Here is a 19,038-nt window from a genome sequence, read left to right as displayed (position 1 = left end):
GACCGTGCAATTGTCAGGTAAAGCGACGCAGTGCCGAATTGCAAAAAGGGGCCTGGTCCTTTGCCTGCATTTTGGTCCGGGGCTTAAGTGGTTAATAAACATAAAAAAAAAACCTGGAACACCCCCTTTAAGGGGGGGGGGGCATGGTAAGGGGTGTGTCCTATGCCTACATGCTTTTACTGATAGGTGTCCCTCATTCCCATCTCAGAAAGTTAGGAGTTATGCTCTGTCTGCTAGGATATGCTTAGCATACCTCAGGGATCACATTAGTTCATCTCATATTTTAATAGTTATCAAGACCTGTCTTGCTGTCAAATGATGGGAGGTATGGGAGTTGGTGTGCTTCACCTACCAAATACTGCCATTAGGTGTGCCATGCAGGACAGGAAATTATCAAAATCCATTCTTCTGAGGTCATCTCCGTATTTCAGACATAGCAGCTCTATCAGTTTGTTATTCAGCTGGAATCCTGCAAAACAGAATGTATAGATGGGGATCTAAAAATGCAATTTACTCAAAGAAATAATTATAATACATACTTGGCCCCCTTAGTTCCAGTGAAGGGAACACTTAAGGCATCAGCATACCAAGATATTTTGGACATGCTGCCAACTAAGGCTGTCACCTCATTCCTTTAAACCCAAACACATATGAATTACACAGGTTTTGGGGCTAATGTATTGCAAATAAGGCACAGAACCTGTGTAATTCATATGTGTTCAGGTTTAAAAGGGATGAGGTGGCGACCCTACTCCCAACTTTGTGGGAACAGTTTGGGGGTGGCCCCTTACTGTTCCAACATGACTGCGCACCAATACACAAAGCAAGGTCCATAAAGACATGGATGAGCGAGTTTGGGGTGGAGGAACTTGACTGGCCTGCACAGAGTCCTGACCTCAACCCAATAGAACACCTTTGGGATGAATTAGAGCGGAGACTGCGAGCCGGGCCTTCTCGTCCAACATCAGTGCCTGATCTCACAAATGTGCTTCTGGAAGAATGTTAAAACATTCCCATAGACACACTCCTAAACCTTGTGGACAGCCTTCCCAGAAGAGTTGAAGCTGTTATAGCTGCAGAGGGTGGAGCAACTAAATAGTGAACCCTACAGACTAAGACTGGGAGGCCATTAAATTTCATGTGTAAAGGCGGGTGTCCCAATACTTTTGGTAATCTAGTGTATTTTTTGTTGTACAAGTAATGCATTCTCAAAGGTCCATAAAGATAATAAAGTCGGCCTTCTAACAGTTTACAAAGATCTACTGTGTATTTATATGAGAGGGTTCTTAAGAAGCTGGACTCCATAGGAAACATGTTATTGCAGTGCGTCTTAAGAATTCCGAAGAAGAATTTCTCCACAAGAACTATAGCTAGTGAGCTGAAAGTGGAACCTCACCTAAAAAAAGGGGAGGTTACATTTTTCCTCCTCAACAACTTTTGGATGTTTTTTTTTTGTTACCTATTTCTGAAAGGTACCCACTCTACCTACACCCAGATTGTCTGGGCCAGTGGTTCTCAACTCCAGTACACGAGTACCCCCAACAGGTCATGTTTTCAGGATTTCCCTCAGATGAAACTGATCAAATCACCTGTGCAAGATAATGGAAAGCCTGAAAACATGACCTGTTGGTGTGCCTTGAGGACTGGAGTTGGGAAACACTGGCCTAGGCGATCTGAGCGGAGGTTTCCTCTTGCTTCCTGGTTAGGGTATGAGACTGGAACTGAAGGGAAATCTCCCAAATCATACTTGAGAAAATAAAAATACACCTGATAGGGAGAATTATAATTAAAAAATGAAGAAAACGTGGTTTGACTTTAGTTCTAATTGACCTAAAATAACACATTTTGGTGAACCAGGCCTCTGACTAAGGAGATGCTTTTAATTAGGGCAACATACCGTATTTAATCGGCGTATACCGCGCACTTTTTTGCCCTGAAAATCAGGGCAAAATCGTGGGTGCGCGATATACGCCGATACCCGCTTTCCCGCACCGAGTTTGAATACTGCGCCGGCATATACCGAGCGCAGTACACTCGTGTATAGTCGGGCAGGCTCAGCTCCTCTCGCGCTCATGTCCTGGAGCGGGGATCGAGTGGGGAGGACGCCGCAGAAGGACGCCGGACCCGACGAAGAGGACACCCGAAGCCACAGACGGACGCCGGACCCGACGAGGCCGCCGATTGACGCCGCGCAAGACACCAAAACTAAGTACAAAAATCTTTTTTCCACAGGAATGCGGGTCCAATTTAGAGGTGCGCGCTATACGCCGGAGCGCGCAATACCCCGATAAATACGGTAATTATCACAAGATGTACTAGCCACACAATTTCACATACAAATAATCAGCACACCAATAAGCATCATCTGGATCATATCATGAAACCTAGAAAAGGGAATAGCCGCTCCAGGTGGGAACCCAGATGAATATCCTCCGTTGCAGACAACTCAGGTGCAGGCAATGCACTTAGCAAAGCAGGAACAAAGATTGTCTCTGGACAGCCGCACTCTGAACAAATTGTAGCCTTTTATTAAAAGAAGGACAGCACTACAAGTCACAGCAAAAAATCTGACGCGTTTCGCACTGAAACTAGTGCTTAGTCATAGCTATGACTAAGCACTAGTTTCAGTGCGAAACGCGGCAGCAGTCAGGTTTTATTTTATTTTGCTGTGACTTGTAGTGCTGTCCTTATTTTAATAAAAGGCTACAATTTGTTCAGAGACCATCTTTGTTCCTGCTTTCATGAAAACATAATATTTAGAAAAGATTGCAGAAAGAACTCACCAGCTGATTCCAGTGCCAACCGCAGCTCCTGTACATCCATTGTCCCAGATCGATCTGCATCATATGTTTTGAATATATGCTAAAATCAGAAACGCAGAGAAAACTATGAGTGTATGGAAACTTCTTCCCTTGTACCTACCGCTCTCACAGACATCTTCACTTCTAATTGCTTTGACCACCAGATGGCAGCAGTGACACAAGACACCTGTCTACACTGGAGCATTAGTGATTACAGCTGTGAAAGATTGTAATCATGTGCTGGGAAAGTATAGAGCTGTGTATATGGGCATTCATTCAAATCAGAAAAGTCAATAGCAATGCAAATGCAGCTGGGTGTCAGAAGGCAACTGAAGGACCTCAAACTGATCTGACATGGAAGCCGATTGCACCTAAAAGCATGCAGTGTATGTCCAGCTACACGGGTCCTAAAGGTGTTAATTGGTTGTATTAAGTAACCTTCGCAACTTTTCATAAAAAAATAAAAATGCTTTTTGATTACCGTATATACTCGAATATAAGACGAGGCACCCAATTTTACCTAAACAAAACTGGGAAAATGTATTGACTCGAGTATAAGCCTAGGGTGTCCATCTGCATGCCTCACTGTCCATGTGGATGCCTCACTGTGCCCATGGCTAGACTGACGTTTAACATGGGAGTCTATGGAAGGGGTGCCCGGTTTGAAAAATCGGTGCTCCCCAGCCATAGGTCCACCAGACAACAAGCTTTGTACACCTGTAGAGTAGAAATGGGGCTACATGTGTGCCAAGTTCCGGGTTCAGGGGACCTACAACCGGCCGGTACCAGGTCCCCAAATTCACCGGAGAAATAATCGTTTAACATGGGAGTCTATGGAAGGGGTGCCCGGCTTTGAAAAATCGGTGCTCCCTGGCCAACAAACTTTGCACACTTGTAGAGGAAGAGTGGGACTACATGTGTTCTAAGTTTGGGGTCCAGAGGACCTATGGCTGGCCAATACCGGGTCCTCAAAGTCCGGGAGATCAGGCGCAAAAAGCTGACTCGAGTATAAGCCGAGGGGGCATTTTCAGCACAAAAAAATTAGCTGAAAAACTTGGCTTATATTCAAGTATATACAGTAGTTCTTTTATAACTAACTGTTCACAGACAGTGTAAGTTCGGGAAGCTGCACCCACTGTGCGGGTAAACACTCCGGCCATGCACAGGTGTCCGGTATTGTATGTCCTGTGTGAACGAGGCCTTATGCAAAACATACTTTTTATCAACCGAACCCATTTTAATATATTTCAAGTAAAACATTTTCCTAAAAGCAAACACCACAAGATGCTTACAAGATGCTTACTATTAACCTTTATTAGCTAGCAAAGCCTCATCTGTGCCCCTCTCTGATCTTGAGACTTGCCTCTCTTTGCCTTCATGGCTCAGCTGGAAAAGTTCAAACAACTTATTAAAGGGCTCATTCACACTTGCAGTTGAGTCGTGTTTTTACTGTCCTAACTGCCCCCTCCCCAATCCCCCTCCACTAAGCTGCGAAAGCAAGGGATGGGGTTGTACAAATACCAAGTCCACTGCTTTGCTTCGCACTTGCAAGAAAAAGTCATCCCCCCTGTCCAGCCATACCGCCTGCTGAATATGACATATTTAAATGAAAAGAGCCACTGCGCAAAATCCCTGCAACCGCATGTAATGGACGCGGTTGCGTCATTTAAGGCAGTGGTCATCAACCCTGTCCTGCAGGGCCCACTAACAGGCCAGGTTTTATGTATTACCTTGGGGAGATGCAGGCTAGAATGCTGCAATCACTGAGGAGCAAATGATATCAGCTGTGATGTATTTCAGTTATCTTGCAAACCTGGCCTGTTAGTGGGCCCTGAGGACAGGGTTGATGACCACTGATTTAAGGAGTTAAAACAGCTGGTGAGTAAGTGACATATCTCACCTCCTCACCACCTGTTAAACGCCTCTAAAAAGCAATCCAGCTGCAGACTGCTTATCAGGGGTGCGGCAGCCCTTGCCACATGTGTAAACATAGCCCAAGGGCAAGACAATCCTAAGAGATACCATTACTGACTTCCTTTTATAAAGCTGGTTGTCACGGTGACCTTTAGGGCTCTAATGCCGCGTACAAACGGTCGGACTGACCGTGTAAAACTCCATTGGAATTTCCGACAGAAAATTTGAGAACCTGCTCTCTATCTAAAGTCCGTTGGAAATTCTGACGGAAAAAGTCAGATGGGGCATACACACGGTTAGAATATCCAATTGAAAGCTCCCATCGGACTTCTTCCATCGGAAATTCCGACTGTGTGTATGTGGCATTACACACTGGCATCTGAGAGGAATGGGGTAAACACAGGCAGGTTGAGCCCCTTGCTGGCCACCCACAGTAATACCAACGTTGCGATGTATCATGTTGCAGCGAGGCAAAAATAAACAAACACTGCCTACACAATTAGACAGGCTTTGGCGCTTTGCAACTGCCTTCCTTCGATTAAAAGCCTATGCATCTGATTTTAAAGTTGCCTTATCGGTGCATTAATGCATTAAAACTTCTTTTAAAATTCAATGCCTGTGTCAACATAGCTGCAGTACTAAAGAGATAACAAAATCCATATATGTCCATACTGTATGTGCCAAGAAAAAAAATAAATATGTGGAAATAATACAAACATATACAAATTAGAATATGTCAATAAGATACTTTTTTTATATATTCAGCTTGTCACATATTTAGCTGCAAAAATGTAAGAAAACAATAAATAATGTATAGGTAATCCTACCTCCCATTCTTTAATCTTACTCCAGAGATACTTAAAGTCATTCAGCTGTAGTTTTCCACTTTTCCTGTGCTGCAATTCATCATGTTAAGGTCAACACATACATAAACAAACAATGTAATGTTGAAGGGCCTAGGCAGATTTTTCATGTTTTGCAAGAAAAAAACAACAAAATAAACAAAAACAAAAAAAAACACACAACTGGGTTATCTGTGGACTGTTGGTTCTCCTTCCCCTGGGCTTTGAATTTTGTCCCATCAACAATGTAGAAGAGAAATGGACGTGGCTCAGTGGGATGTGGATGTGACTTCAACTGGACTCCAAAATATTACTGAAAGTCTGGATGATATTTTACTTGTGCTGAGGAGTCTAGCTCCCCTATGGCAGGCGGGGGGGGGGGGGGTTGTACATGGGGGCAGCTGTACATGGGGGCGGCTGTACATGGGGGCTGTGATACATTTGCCTATATGTCTCAGTTTACTGCTCCCTGCTAGCCAGGTTATTGATGTGCTAATGTCCCCTCACTATTTCTAAAGGTTAATTGATCTATTGTGTTGTGTGAAGGAGAGCTGGGTTTAAGTGGCTTGGGTTAATTATTCTGATTGCTTCATTGTGGTAATTATCTCTCTATATGCGGGGTCGAGCGGTCTGGTTGATGTATTCAGTACAGCTAGTGCTCAGCGTCATTGATGTCATTGTCTAAAGAAAATGTGTTTTCAGCATCGGCCCCGTCGTGTCTGCCTATAATCTGTATGGAAGCCCCAGTGTGAGGGGGGCGGAGATTTGTCATTGTAACAGTTTTGGAAATGACATATAAGCTGTGTGTTATAACATTAAAGTCTGTGTTGTTCAAGCAGTAAGCTGGTCTCATGTGTGGCTTTCTGGGCGATTCCAGGGATATCCCTCCTCGTGGAATATTGGGGTGATTTTCGTTATGGGAAGAAGGGAACGTTGACGGGGATATCATACCGATACCGTCACAATTGGTTGGTAGCAGTGGGATTTTTCCCTTCTATTCCCCTTCACACCCTGATTCCAAGCAGACACTGGAAGAACTACTGGAAGTTCGTGGAAGGATTGCTAGCAACAAAACCAAGCGGGTCATCATAGCAGAATCAATGGAGCTAGACCAGGAGGACGGGATTGCAGCAACGCCAGCAGTACAAGAGATGGAGACACCAGTGATTCAGGAGGAGGAATCGCCAGCCAACAAGCTAATGAGAGAGAAGCTAGCGTGGTTCGGCCCGAACCCAACGCCGGATGTGGTACTGAAAGTGATGGACATGTTAGTAAACGCAGAGCTACAGAAGGATAAACAAATAAGAGACGCAGAACTACAGAAGGCTAAAGAAATAAGGGACGCAGAACTACAGTTAAAACTGGCAGCAGTCCAACAAGCAGCCGCACCTTCTACGAACAGTGAGTACAGCACAGCAGACGCAAGGAAGATTCCGTTTAGCGCTTTTAAAGCTTTTGATGAAAAGGACTGTGAGATTGATAACTTCCTGGCGGATTTTGAGCGACAATGTAACCTGCACCGAATAGCTAGAGGAGACTGGGTTGCAATATTGTCAGGCAAACTGTCAGGCAAAGCTTCTGATGCTTTCCGGACCGTGCCAGATCAGGATATCCATAGCTACGCCCGGGTTAAAGAAGTGCTCCTGGCTCGTTATGCAGTAACCCCAGAGTCCCACCGACAGAAGTTCAGGGACTCACGCAAAACCACGAAAGACTCTTATGCGGAATGGGCATGCCAATTGTCCCGGTCGGCCTCTAACTGGGCTAACAGCAGCCAGGTCACCACCGCAGAGGACATTTTGCAACTAATGCTCCTGGAGCAATTTTACAATCACATCCAGACGGACGTCAAGGATTGGGTGAGAGATCGCAGGCCCATGACTCTACCAGAGGCCGCGAAGTTGGCGGATGAATATGCAGATACTCGCAAGACGAACCAGGTCACACCACAGGAACAACCTCCACCACAAACGGTGCCCTCACACCCACCAACCGCTAGATACCAACCTCCTAACAGACCGGTGACATCTAGCCCTCGCTATCATCGCCAGGAGGGCAACGAACAACGCTGCTTCCGGTGCAAACAGCTGGGTCACTTCAAGCAGAATTGCCCCATGAATGACAACACCAGGTCAAATTGGTCTCAACCTGGGTACCGCCCACCAGCAGCAGCCTATTGTGTAGACTCGGCTTGGGATCCAAAGGAGCTGGGTCAGGAAGAACCATTGGGCACCCCTTACGAAGCCCTCATGGTACAATCTGTTATTACGGACAACAGGGAACACCATTGTCAGCTGGTCATGGGCGACAGCCCTGAGCCGGAGGGGACCTGGAGGGAGCTGGGCAGAAAGAGGCACCGCCGGCCACCCTTCAAGAAGAAGAGGTCCTGGAAGCCGTATAATAAGCTGACCTGGGAGGAGAAGAAGCGACTGGAGGAGAGGGAGTCGCAGCGGGCGTCCCAGATGCGTGCCGAGATGTTCGCCAAGGGCCCACCGGTGGCCCCTTACACCACCACCCAGTTCCTGATGATGAAGGACCACGTGGAGAGCCTGCAGGACATGAGCAAGCAGGAGCTGATCCGTGAGTACATAGAGCTGGAGGAGTGCATAAGCCGCATGGAGGAGGAGAACAACCACCTGAGGTCACAGCAGCATGAACTGGAGATGGAGCTGGAGAAGCTCCAAGAGGAGAACCGGCGGCTGCGGAGGGAGCAGGGGGTGGCTGACCTTATGGGGCTCTGATTCCCCTCCCCCCCCCCCCCGGACTCTGAGCACCAGTGCTACAGCATTTCAACAAATATAACTTTTTCTTTTTATGAATCTCCTGGGATTGTCACTTCAGAGCCATAACCTGCCCCCTCCCATAGCGGGACACCTAGACGGCGGCGCACAGACCCATTCGCTGTCTTCACACTGACTTCTGGTGACTTTGCAGATCGCACAAAGACTTGGGGACTGACCGGTGTGTGATCTGACGACCCGGTGACATACCTGAGTCTGAAGCAGTTGCCAAGGGAGGTCAGTCATGCCAAACGGAGTTAACCTCTGACTAATAGCTCTGAACCCGTCAACCCTACTGGACCAGGGAAGGTCCAACCGGGTTTGCCGGAGCAGGGAGCAAAAGGGGGGCCATTGTGATACATTTGCCTATATGTCTCAGTTTACTGCTCCCTGCTAGCCAGGTTATTGATGTGCTAATGTCCCCTCACTATTTCTAAAGGTTAATTGATCTATTGTGTTGTGTGAAGGAGAGCTGGGTTTAAGTGGCTTGGGTTAATTATTCTGATTGCTTCATTGTGGTAATTATCTCTCTATATGCGGGGTCGAGCGGTCTGGTTGATGTATTCAGTACAGCTAGTGCTCAGCGTCATTGATGTCATTGTCTAAAGAAAATGTGTTTTCAGCATCGGCCCCGTCGTGTCTGCCTATAATCTGTATGGAAGCCCCAGTGTGAGGGGGGCGGAGATTTGTCATTGTAACAGTTTTGGAAATGACATATAAGCTGTGTGTTATAACATTAAAGTCTGTGTTGTTCAAGCAGTAAGCTTGTCTCATGTGTGGCTTTCTGGGCGATTCCAGGGATATCCCTCCTCGTGGAATATTGGGGTGATTTTCGTTATGGGAAGAAGGGAACGTTGACGGGGATATCATACCGATACCGTCACAGGGGCTTATATGAATGAAAAGTCATAGATCACTGGTTCTCCATTGGCGCTTTGTGTACCCCACAGGGGATGTGTGTTTCTTACATTAAAGCAGAACTGAGCCATTACAAGACTCCAGGAGCACTTGCACATTACGGCAAAATGAATTCTCACTTGGGGATCTCCTACCTGTAGATTAAGTTCTCATCCAGAGTTTAAGGGAAACCTTTTACTGGATAACGATGCACATAAATGGCCCAGTCTTATCCCTAAATATTCATCCTAATACAACCATGGGTCAAGAATTAGGCCATTCAGAGCTAACCTTGGGGTAACCTTCTGGATTTTCTTCATTTAAAAATAATTTTACTGTGTAAAGACCTTTGAGTAATGGTGTAGATGCTCCCCTGCTCTCAAAGTGAACACCAAAGTTTTAACAAGTCTCTCAGTGTGCCCCAAAATCTGCCATGTGGCTCAAGCAATGGCATAAGTTACCATACACTGGAGATCTGTTGTATTGCTATATATTGTCCAAGGACCTACATTGTCTCTCACAAATCTTACGATTTTAACTACTTTCCTACAGGCCAATTATGCCATTTCTCTTCTACATGTAAAACTCATCCTTTTTTGGAACGGAAATGACCGTATTTATCGGGGTATTGCGCACTCCGGCTTATAGCGCGCACCCCTAATGTGGACCCGCAATTCCTGTAAAAAAAAATTTTGGTACTTACAGTTTTGTTGTCTTGCGCGGCGTCCATCGGCAGCCTCGTCGGGTGCGGCTTCGGTAGTGTCCTCCCGGCTTCTCCCGCGCCGTCTCCCCATCGAATCGCCGCTTCCCGCGCTCAGTTTGAATGCCTGCGCCGACATATACCGAGTGCAGTACACTCGGCTACATTCGGCCAGGCTCGGCTTCGCTCGTGCTCACGCTCTGTGACGTTTATGCATGAGCACGAGCGAAGCCGAGCCTGGCCGAATGTAGCCGAGTGTACTGCATTCGGTATATGTTGGCGCAGGCATTCAAACTGAGCGCGGGAAGCTTGTATCGGCGTATATCGCACGCCCACGATTTTCCCCTTATTTTAAGGGGAAAAAAGTGCGCGGTATACGCCGATAAATACGGTACTCAAAACCCCCAAACATTATTATATATAATCTCATTTAAACAGAGACCATAGAGAATAAAATTGTGGGTGATGCAATTTTTTATGGCACACAGTCTTTGCGCAGCAATTTTTTTTTAAACCCAATTTTTTTGGGGGAAAAAAAATACACTTTAATGAATTCTAATGGATAAAAACACAATATAGAACATTATTTTTTGGTGAATTACAAAAGATGATGTTACGCCTTAAAATTGCTCATGCTCGTGGAATGACGCCAAACTATGGCACTTAAAAATCTCCATAAGCAACGCTTTAAATATTTTTACAGGTTACCAGTTTAGAGTTACAGAGGAGATCTGGTGCTAGAATATTGCTCTTGCTATAACATTTGGGGCGATACTTCACTTCTGTGGTGCAAACACCGTTTCCATATGCGGGGACAACCTACATATGCGTTCGCTTCTGCACGCTAGCATGAGGGGATGGGGGTGCTTTTAAAAAAAAAATGTTTATTATTATTTATTTTATTACTTTTTTTACACTGTTCCTTTTATTTTATTTTTTTATCACTTTTATTCCTATTACAAAAAATGTAAACATCCCTTGTGATCGAAAAAAGGCAAGACAGGCCCTCTTAATGGAGACATTTGAGGCTCTATACGACTCCAAATCTCTCCTCTACCCCGGAAGCATGAGATAAACATTGATCTCTGCTTTCCAGAAAAGAAACAGCAGTGTTAACATCTGTCAGAACCAGAGATGGCCAGGGACCATCTGGTTTGCGGTCGGCTTTATGGTGACCCGGCAGAATTGTTTTATAGCATACAGGGCTCCCCGATCACGCAGGAGAGCCCAGAGGGGGGACGTCTCCTTCAGACGCTTCTCTAAAAGCCATCCAGCGGCTAATAAGCCGCTAGGATGGCTTTTACAAAAAAAATATCTATATATAGGGATAATGCCTGTAGCTGCAAGCATCATCCCTGTATAACCCCTTCAACCCAAAGACGTCCATGGACATCCTACGGTCAGAAAGTGGTTAATGTATTTCGTTTTCCAATGAAGGGTACTGCCTCAGCAGCTACATTATCCTGTCTCTGTTGACAGCTGTCATGTTACAATATTCTGCTGCTAAGGATACATCTGCAATTTTCACAAGCTGCTCACAGGTCTCCATGGAGAAACCATCTGTCTTCAGGTGCGTATCTGTAACAAAGAAGGAAATTGTTAGTAAATTTGTAAAAAAAAATCCAGAGTATTTTCACTTCTCTTCCTTACAGGGGGATTTTTGCCCTCTTTTTCCCACAGGGGAGATTTAATTTCACTTACTGTCCTATAGCTAAAACAGGAAGTGAAAGAAAATCCCTGCAAATTAAGGGAATCTCTTGGGGGCCCCCAGGTCACCACAACTAGTGTCCCCATTGGCAGATTTCCCCTCTATTACTTATCTGGGGACATTTTCTTTTTCACTTTCAATAATAATGGTAAATAGGACAAATAGAGAGAGTGAATCTCCCTAATGAGGACACGGGTGTTCCAATCCCTCTCCACTCTATCCAAAACTAAAACAAAGTTTTTCCTTTAGTTATACGTTAAGGACTTAAACGATCTCCTTTATTTGTGAGTAGACGCCTCACAGGCAAGCTCATCAGTGAAAGACTGCAGAAACTCTGTCCGATTTTGAGTTGCTCCAGCGGCTGCTTGCAAGCCACCAAGGCCGCAGTCAAATTTGATATACAATGTAGAATCTGCAGGAGAGGAAGTGGATTCTAAGTTTAGTGGATAATATAATTCCAGGCTACAGATGTTGGCACTGTCAGAAGGCATGCTTCAAGCAGCACTGGAGCCATTAGCAGAATGTGAGGTGGGAAGCACTAGGTACAGTGGAATTGTTATCCCCAAGTCTAGAACCAGACATGTTGCACTTGCATGATGCAAAGGCAATATATAGGCTCAGGGTAAGAGGCAAGAACTCAGGTGCTCATGAAACCCAAATGGCTGGTAGCATGTGAAGGCCAGATAGCTGAAGGTGATCAGAGTCATTGTAGGTTGGCAGCAGGAATAGATTAAAGATCACATTTCTTTGTGGCTCTTTTCCAACAGGAGCAGCAACAGGGAGATGCTTCCAGGATGCTGTTACGACAGGAAAGAGAGCAGAGCACACAAAACTTCACCTAGCAGATTGCGTCAGTGCTCATTCTCAGTGTTATCTCCTGCTGCAGAAAAAACCAGTGGAAACTGGGAATAAATGCACACACAAACCTAAATAATTGTGCTCAGGCCAACCAACCTGCTCACTGAGTCTTCAGAGTCTGGGCAGTGCCAACTGACCTGGAAGGCACTTGGCTGCTAACTCTTACCAGAGTCTGGAAAGCACCCTATACAGAACCTAGTGTATGAAAGTCACTTCTAGATTATCCTTGCAATGGTCCAGATGAGGTACTCTAAGTGCCATGATAAGGATGTCTGTGCTGGAAAGCTGCAGACATAGGAACAAATCCTGAGAAAAGCTTTAGAGGAGAGTCTTGATTGGAGAAAAATAAAATCAAAGAACAAAAATAGTTCTAGCAAAAAAATAAAGTTTAGTATTAACACAGCAGAGCTGTAGAGAAGACATCCATTCTCCTAGGACACTAACAAAAAATGAAGGCATGATGGTAGTGGGAAGAGTTACCCAAGACTGACCTACAGTTTTTATTTTGTTTGCAAATATCCAGTCTACCTGTAGGCAGCAGTATGACCCAAAAGGTTAGGAGACTTCCTGTGTCCATCAGTGGACAAGAAAGAAATATAATTTTCAGGAATTGGTGGTCAAAACAAGAAGATACTGTATGTTTAGGACTAATCCCAAAAAAGTGTGCAAAATCAAAAAGGTAATATGCAATGTATATGCATCCTTAGCATCAATTAGATTTCAGTTTAATGACGTTCAAATACTGAAACCTGAATTCTGATTGGTTCCTGTGGGTTATTGTACTTTGCATGCTGAGCTTTTCACTGTGGACAAATAACAAATTTGTGATTTAAACTTCTACCCTGCCACTTACGTTTTGCTGTGGTTTGCACCAAGATCGCCTGCAACTCCTCTGGACTGATCTCCTGGTCCTGGAATGCAACAAAAAAGTAGAAAATGGAAGAATGCACTGTTCTTACCACAATAATTGACCTACACTTAAAGAGACACTATAATTTGAATACATGTTACTCTAACCTTATTGCAAATATGTACTTCATTACATCAGGGAAAAGTATCTGGTTCTCTAGATGGCCGAAACCATTACGGGTACTTACTTTTCCTGTTTCCATCTGCTGCTTTATTCACTTGTCAGAGCCTTGTGAAATACACAATTCTTTCCGGGCGTGCGCTTTTTTCTCATACCTTCCGCAATGCAGCATTCAGCCAATTGACAGGCCTAAGCAATGTCACATGGGATAAGAGAAGGTCTTTATCCCTATGTAAGCTCCTTACCAGACTGATCTAGAATTTACACAAACCTGTTCCTCAAGTCTCAGGTGGGCAAACAGGCCAGCAGGGGAGAAGGTACTGTATTTATTGGCGTATAACACTCACTTTTTTACCCTGAAAATAGAGGGTAAACTGTGCCTGCGTGTTATATGCAGGGGCTGTGGAAAGTTTTTTTCCTCAAACTTCCTTCTTAGGCCTTGTACACACGACCGAACATGTCCGCGGAAACTGGTCCGCGGACCAGTTTCCGCGGACATGTCCGACCGTGTGTAGGGCCTAGCGGACAGTTTTCCGGCCTAGCGGACAGGTTTCCAGCGGACAAAAGTTTCTTAGCATGCTAAGAAACTTGTCCGCTGGAAACATGTCCGTCGGACATGTCCGATAGTTTGTACGACTCATCGGACATGTCCGCTGGTTATGACGTATACCCAGCGGCTCGAAATCCCGCGCATGCGTCGAATTGATTAGACGCATGCATGGAAGCATTGAACTTGCGTGTTAGAGAACGTCGGTGTCTTATACGTCACCGCGTTCTCTGTCCGCGGGGATTTTGGTCTGATGGTGTGTACACACATCAGACCAAAAGCTCCCAGCAGACATGTCCGATGAAAACGGTCCGCTCGTGTGTACAGGGCCTCAAAGTTAGGGTGCGTGTTATACGCCTGTGCGTATTATACGCCGATAAATATGGTAAGTATCATAAAACATGGGGCTTGTTCATTAGGCCTCATGCACACTGGATGTTTTTACAGCTGCTCTTATGTTTGTTAAATAAGAATTTATTGAACAAAAAAAAGCTAAGTTCACCCTTCAGAACACCTTACATATTACACCCCGTATTTAGGGTGTAACATACATGTTCCAGCTTGTGCCCTATTCACCGTCCTCACCCCTTCCACTGTGACAGCGGATGAGGGATCATCTCCCCGCATTTGCTGTTAAATTAAAAAAATGGGATGGCTGTGCAGAGCTTCACCCACACTATCATTCATTCACAGCAATCTGTGAATGAAGATAAATGCCACTCCAGCAGACAGCTAGTAGTTCTCAATGAACTGTGAAGGTGTCGATAAGCACCCTGGTAGTCGATTGACGCTTCCTTCAGTTTTCTAATAGAAAGCCATACAGAGGTATGGGCAAGAAAGCTGGAGCCTGACATTGCACCTGCGATCCAGTGATCCTTGGTGCAATGCTTTGAAGGCGCCTGTAGGAAAAAAATAAAAGGCACTTTTTTTTGTGGAAAAATATGTGCGTTTATTATCTTTCCTAAAAAGATTAACTTAGCCTTTAAGTGAATCTGTTATTTTTCCCCAAAGTAGAGGTTTGGTTTAAGTGAGTATTAATTTTGCCCAGTACAAGTTTACATAAATGAAGTCTCTTGCCTGTCCAGAAATCCGTTGGAAATGGTGTGTGAATTCATCCATTGTCATCCGGAGCTCACTCTCCTGCAGGGACAAGAACACAAATCAAAGATAATATCAGAAAATAGAGATCTTTTTTTATTCATGCAGATAATTTTCTCTAACAGTTGAACAATAATTCAGCAAAGCTCTTTCTTATTTGCAGATGTTTCTTACACCTATCTTGTATCTAAAATGTGTTCTTTCCAACCTAAATGTTTCCATGGTTCAGTATAAATGTGACCTCCAAATTCCATACCAGGCCCTTCAGGTCTCTAAGAATATTTCACTTTTATTGTTTCACTTTAAGCATTATTAAATACACTGCTCCCGAAAAAATTGAAATTTTTAAAACTTTTTTTTTGCATTGATACGACATGTATCAATGTCGCATCAATGCAGGACCCAGGTCCCCAAACACTTTTTACGACAATAACTTGCATATAAGCCTTTTAAAATGAGCACTTTTGACTTTTCATGTTCGTGTCCCATAGACTTTAACAGTGTTTGTGTACAAATTTTTTGCATGTTCTGCTGCAAACCGAACCGGGGGGGTGTTTGGCCCATCCTTATTAAGAAACATAGCTTGTACTGGAAGACACGTACCTGAAATACCTTGCTCTTTGCGCTGATCTCACAGTCAACCTCCCTGAGGAAGAATACAGGCAATGAGGACACTGGAAATGCTTTCTTACTCAAGAATTAAAAAAAAAAAAAAAAAAGTTCCACTTATAACCATTTGATTAAATGTAAAAAGATACAGTTCCATGTACTTTTCACACTGCAGTTTGTATGAATGGATCTGAGCAATGAGCTGTATTTGCTTTCATTCTCAGCTTGTTATAGCTGCTAGCAATAATGACTGCTTTTCTCCCGGTCGGGAGATGGGGGAATCCCTCCAACTGAACTATTATATTCTTACATTGGGAGGTTTTTCCAGGCATGAGAATGCTATAGCTGCCAGAAGCGATGGAACAAAAAAAGTCCAACAAGCTGGTTGTACTGAAGTCGATCGAGTGATCAACTTTAGCACAACCAGCCTGCCCATACATGGATCAAAATTCAGGTCGATTTCTGCTGAACCAGCCATATTTTGATTTGTCTATGATAGGCTTTATTCCTCTGCCCAGAATATTGTTTTGGCAACTATAGACATAAAAAAAGGAAGTGTTTCAGCAGACACACTAAGGCAAACAGATTAAATGAATGTGTTGAAATTTCTTACTTGAATGTGTTCTCTGTCTCAGTGAAGACTCTCAGGTTGAAGGAAGCCTCTTCATGAGGCATGAAGGTAGTGGGAATGATCAGGTATTGCCCAGGCGGTAGATTATAGCGGCCGGTGAGATCTCGCTTGGCTACATATGGTGTGAGAACCATAGGAATCAGATTGGAGACAGTGTTCACTCTCTGTGATACCTTTGTGATTTGACCAAACTGGGAGAGACAACATGACCAGAATTACATAAGTACACTGATAGAATGTGTGCTATATAATAATAAAACAAACCTATACCCAAACATTAACACTTAGTGGGATTTATAAAGCACAATGTAGCATTAAAATTCTCACTTCCGCCATATATTCCCTAATTAGGGTTTTTTCAATTTAGGATAGCGGTTGGAGGCCTGTAAATCTTTCCCTTACTTTACCATCTGTGGATCCAGAATTGCATGGGCACCCAAAACAACATCTGTTGCATATACTATATTAACAGACTGAATTAACAGGGTCAGACAGTAAAGCTGGCTATACAGGGCCAGATTCACGTAGAATCGCGGCGGCGTAACGTATCGTATATACGTTACACCGCCGCAAGTTATCGCAAGTGCCTGATTCACCAAGCACTTGCGTGAAAACTTACGCTGGCGGCCTCCGGCGTAAGCCCACGTAATTCAAAGGGGCGTGTGCCATTTAAATTGGGAGCGCTCCCGCGCCGGACCTACTGCGCATGCTCCGTTTTGAAATTCCCGCCGTGCTTTGCGCGAAGTAACGTTTTTCGAACGGCGACGTGCGTAGCGTACTTTCGTATTCCCGGACATCTTACGCAAGAAACATTTTTTTTAGAAATTCGACGCGGGAACGACGGCCATACTTTAACGTGGGCTGTGTAAAGTTAGGGCAGGTAAAACGACGACTAACTTTGCGACGGGAAACTAGACTAGCACTGACGTAACGAACGCGAAAAACCGTCGTGGATCGCTGTAAAACCTCATTTGCATACCCGACGCTGGAATACGACGCAAACTCCACCCAGCGGCGGCCGAGGTACTGCATCCTAAGATCCGACGGTGTAAGACAATTACACCTGTCGGATCTAAGAGCTATCTATGCGTAACTGATTCTATGAATCAGTCGCATAGATACTCAGAGATACGACGGCGTTTCAGAGAAACACCGTCGTATCTCTTCTGTGAATCTGGCCCAAAATGCTTTTTTTTGCGTGGATTCCTCTATCCACACAAACAAGATGGATGAAGTTATCCTGCTGCCAGGATGTGGTATTCTGACAGCGGCGCCTGCTTCTATCAGAATAAACTGCAGTTTTCCAGCATGATGATCGAATTCTGTTACGAGTAGCAGACCACCACATACTGATAGAAATTCAGACACTTCAGCAGGGACTGTCAACATTTCTATCAGTGTATGGCCAGCTTGATTGCATAGACTGTAGTAACAATTGAAACAATACAGACATGGGATGAGACAGCTGCTTTAAAACAACAACATTTTCAAAGGGTCATACTGGAAATTGTTTCTTGATGGTTAGAAGGTCTGAGAATTTTCATACCAATTTAGGCATTCTCGTTTTCAGTATGGAACATGGAAAAATGTGATTGATTGTTCAATTTTCTAATAGTGTGTTCTAGGCTTAACATGGTCAGAGAGTTGATGTGTATATTGTGCTTAAGGTATGAATAGGACAGTAATGGGATCAGGCTCTCACTCTATGTTGTGTTAACAGATTCAACCGTACAGTAAAGGGGTCAGGTAATCCCTGTACATTGTGATAACAAATTTAGTGATACAGTAAAGGGGTCAGGCAATCCCTGTACATTGTGGTGATAACAACTTAAGCGGTAAAGTAAAAGGAAAGGGGTCAGGCAATCCCTGTACATTGTGGTGATAACAACTTAAGCGGTAAAGTAAAAGGAAAGGGGTCAGGCAATCCCTGTACATTGTGGCAACAGATTTAGTGATACAGTAAAGGGGTCAGGCAATCCCTGTACATTGGGATAACTAGTTAAGTGGTACAGTAAAGGGAAAAGGGGTCAGGCAATCTCTATACATTGTGATGACAGATTTAGTGGTACAGTAAAGGGGTCGGGTAATCCCTGTACATTGTGGTGACAGATTTAGTGGTACAGTAAAAGGGTCAGGAATTCCATGTACATTGTGGTGACTGATTTAGCGTTACAGTAAAAGGGGTCAGAAAATCCTTGTACATTGTGGCAACAGATTTAGTGATACAGTAAAGGGGTCAGGCAATCCCTGTACATTGGGATAACTAATTAAGTGGTACAGTAAAGGGAAAAGGGGTCAGGCAATCTCTATACATTGTGATGACAGATTTAGTGGTACAGTAAAGGGGTCGGGTAATCCCTGTACATTGTGGTGACAGATTTAGCGTTACAGTAAAAGGGGTCAGGAATTCCATGTACATTGTGGTGACTGATTTAGCGTTACAGTAAAAGGGGTCAGAAAATCCTTGTACATTGTGGCAACAGATTTAGTGGTACAGTAAAGGGGTCAGACATTCCCTGTACATTGTGGTAACTGATTTAGCGGTACAGTAAAGGGGTCAGGCAATCCCTGTACATTGTGGCAACAGATGTCAAGTAACAAAACAAAACCAGTTAGAGGTAAT

General features: G+C 44.3%; 1 protein-coding gene across 1 annotated transcript in view; it reads right to left on the bottom strand.

The window, feature by feature from the left end:
* LOC120913392 (calpain-2 catalytic subunit-like) overlaps window positions 1–19,038 on the bottom strand; it is a 68,547-nt gene that overhangs the window by 10,819 nt on the left and 38,690 nt on the right. The window contains exons 12-19 of the mRNA XM_040323275.1: window positions 16,398–16,606; window positions 15,779–15,821; window positions 15,155–15,217; window positions 13,354–13,411; window positions 11,448–11,512; window positions 5,543–5,611; window positions 2,784–2,862; window positions 353–469 (exon numbers count right to left, since the gene is read on the bottom strand). Of these exons, the coding sequence (XP_040179209.1) occupies window positions 353–469; window positions 2,784–2,862; window positions 5,543–5,611; window positions 11,448–11,512; window positions 13,354–13,411; window positions 15,155–15,217; window positions 15,779–15,821; window positions 16,398–16,606 (703 nt within the window). The remainder of the gene's footprint in view (window positions 1–352; window positions 470–2,783; window positions 2,863–5,542; window positions 5,612–11,447; window positions 11,513–13,353; window positions 13,412–15,154; window positions 15,218–15,778; window positions 15,822–16,397; window positions 16,607–19,038) is intronic.

The sequence above is a fragment of the Rana temporaria genome, chromosome 9, assembly GCF_905171775.1.
Source record: "Rana temporaria chromosome 9, aRanTem1.1, whole genome shotgun sequence".
Lineage (NCBI taxonomy): Eukaryota > Metazoa > Chordata > Amphibia > Anura > Ranidae > Rana > Rana temporaria.
Note: the sequence above shows the minus strand (reverse complement) of the source record. Positions and strands in the feature narration are given on the sequence as shown.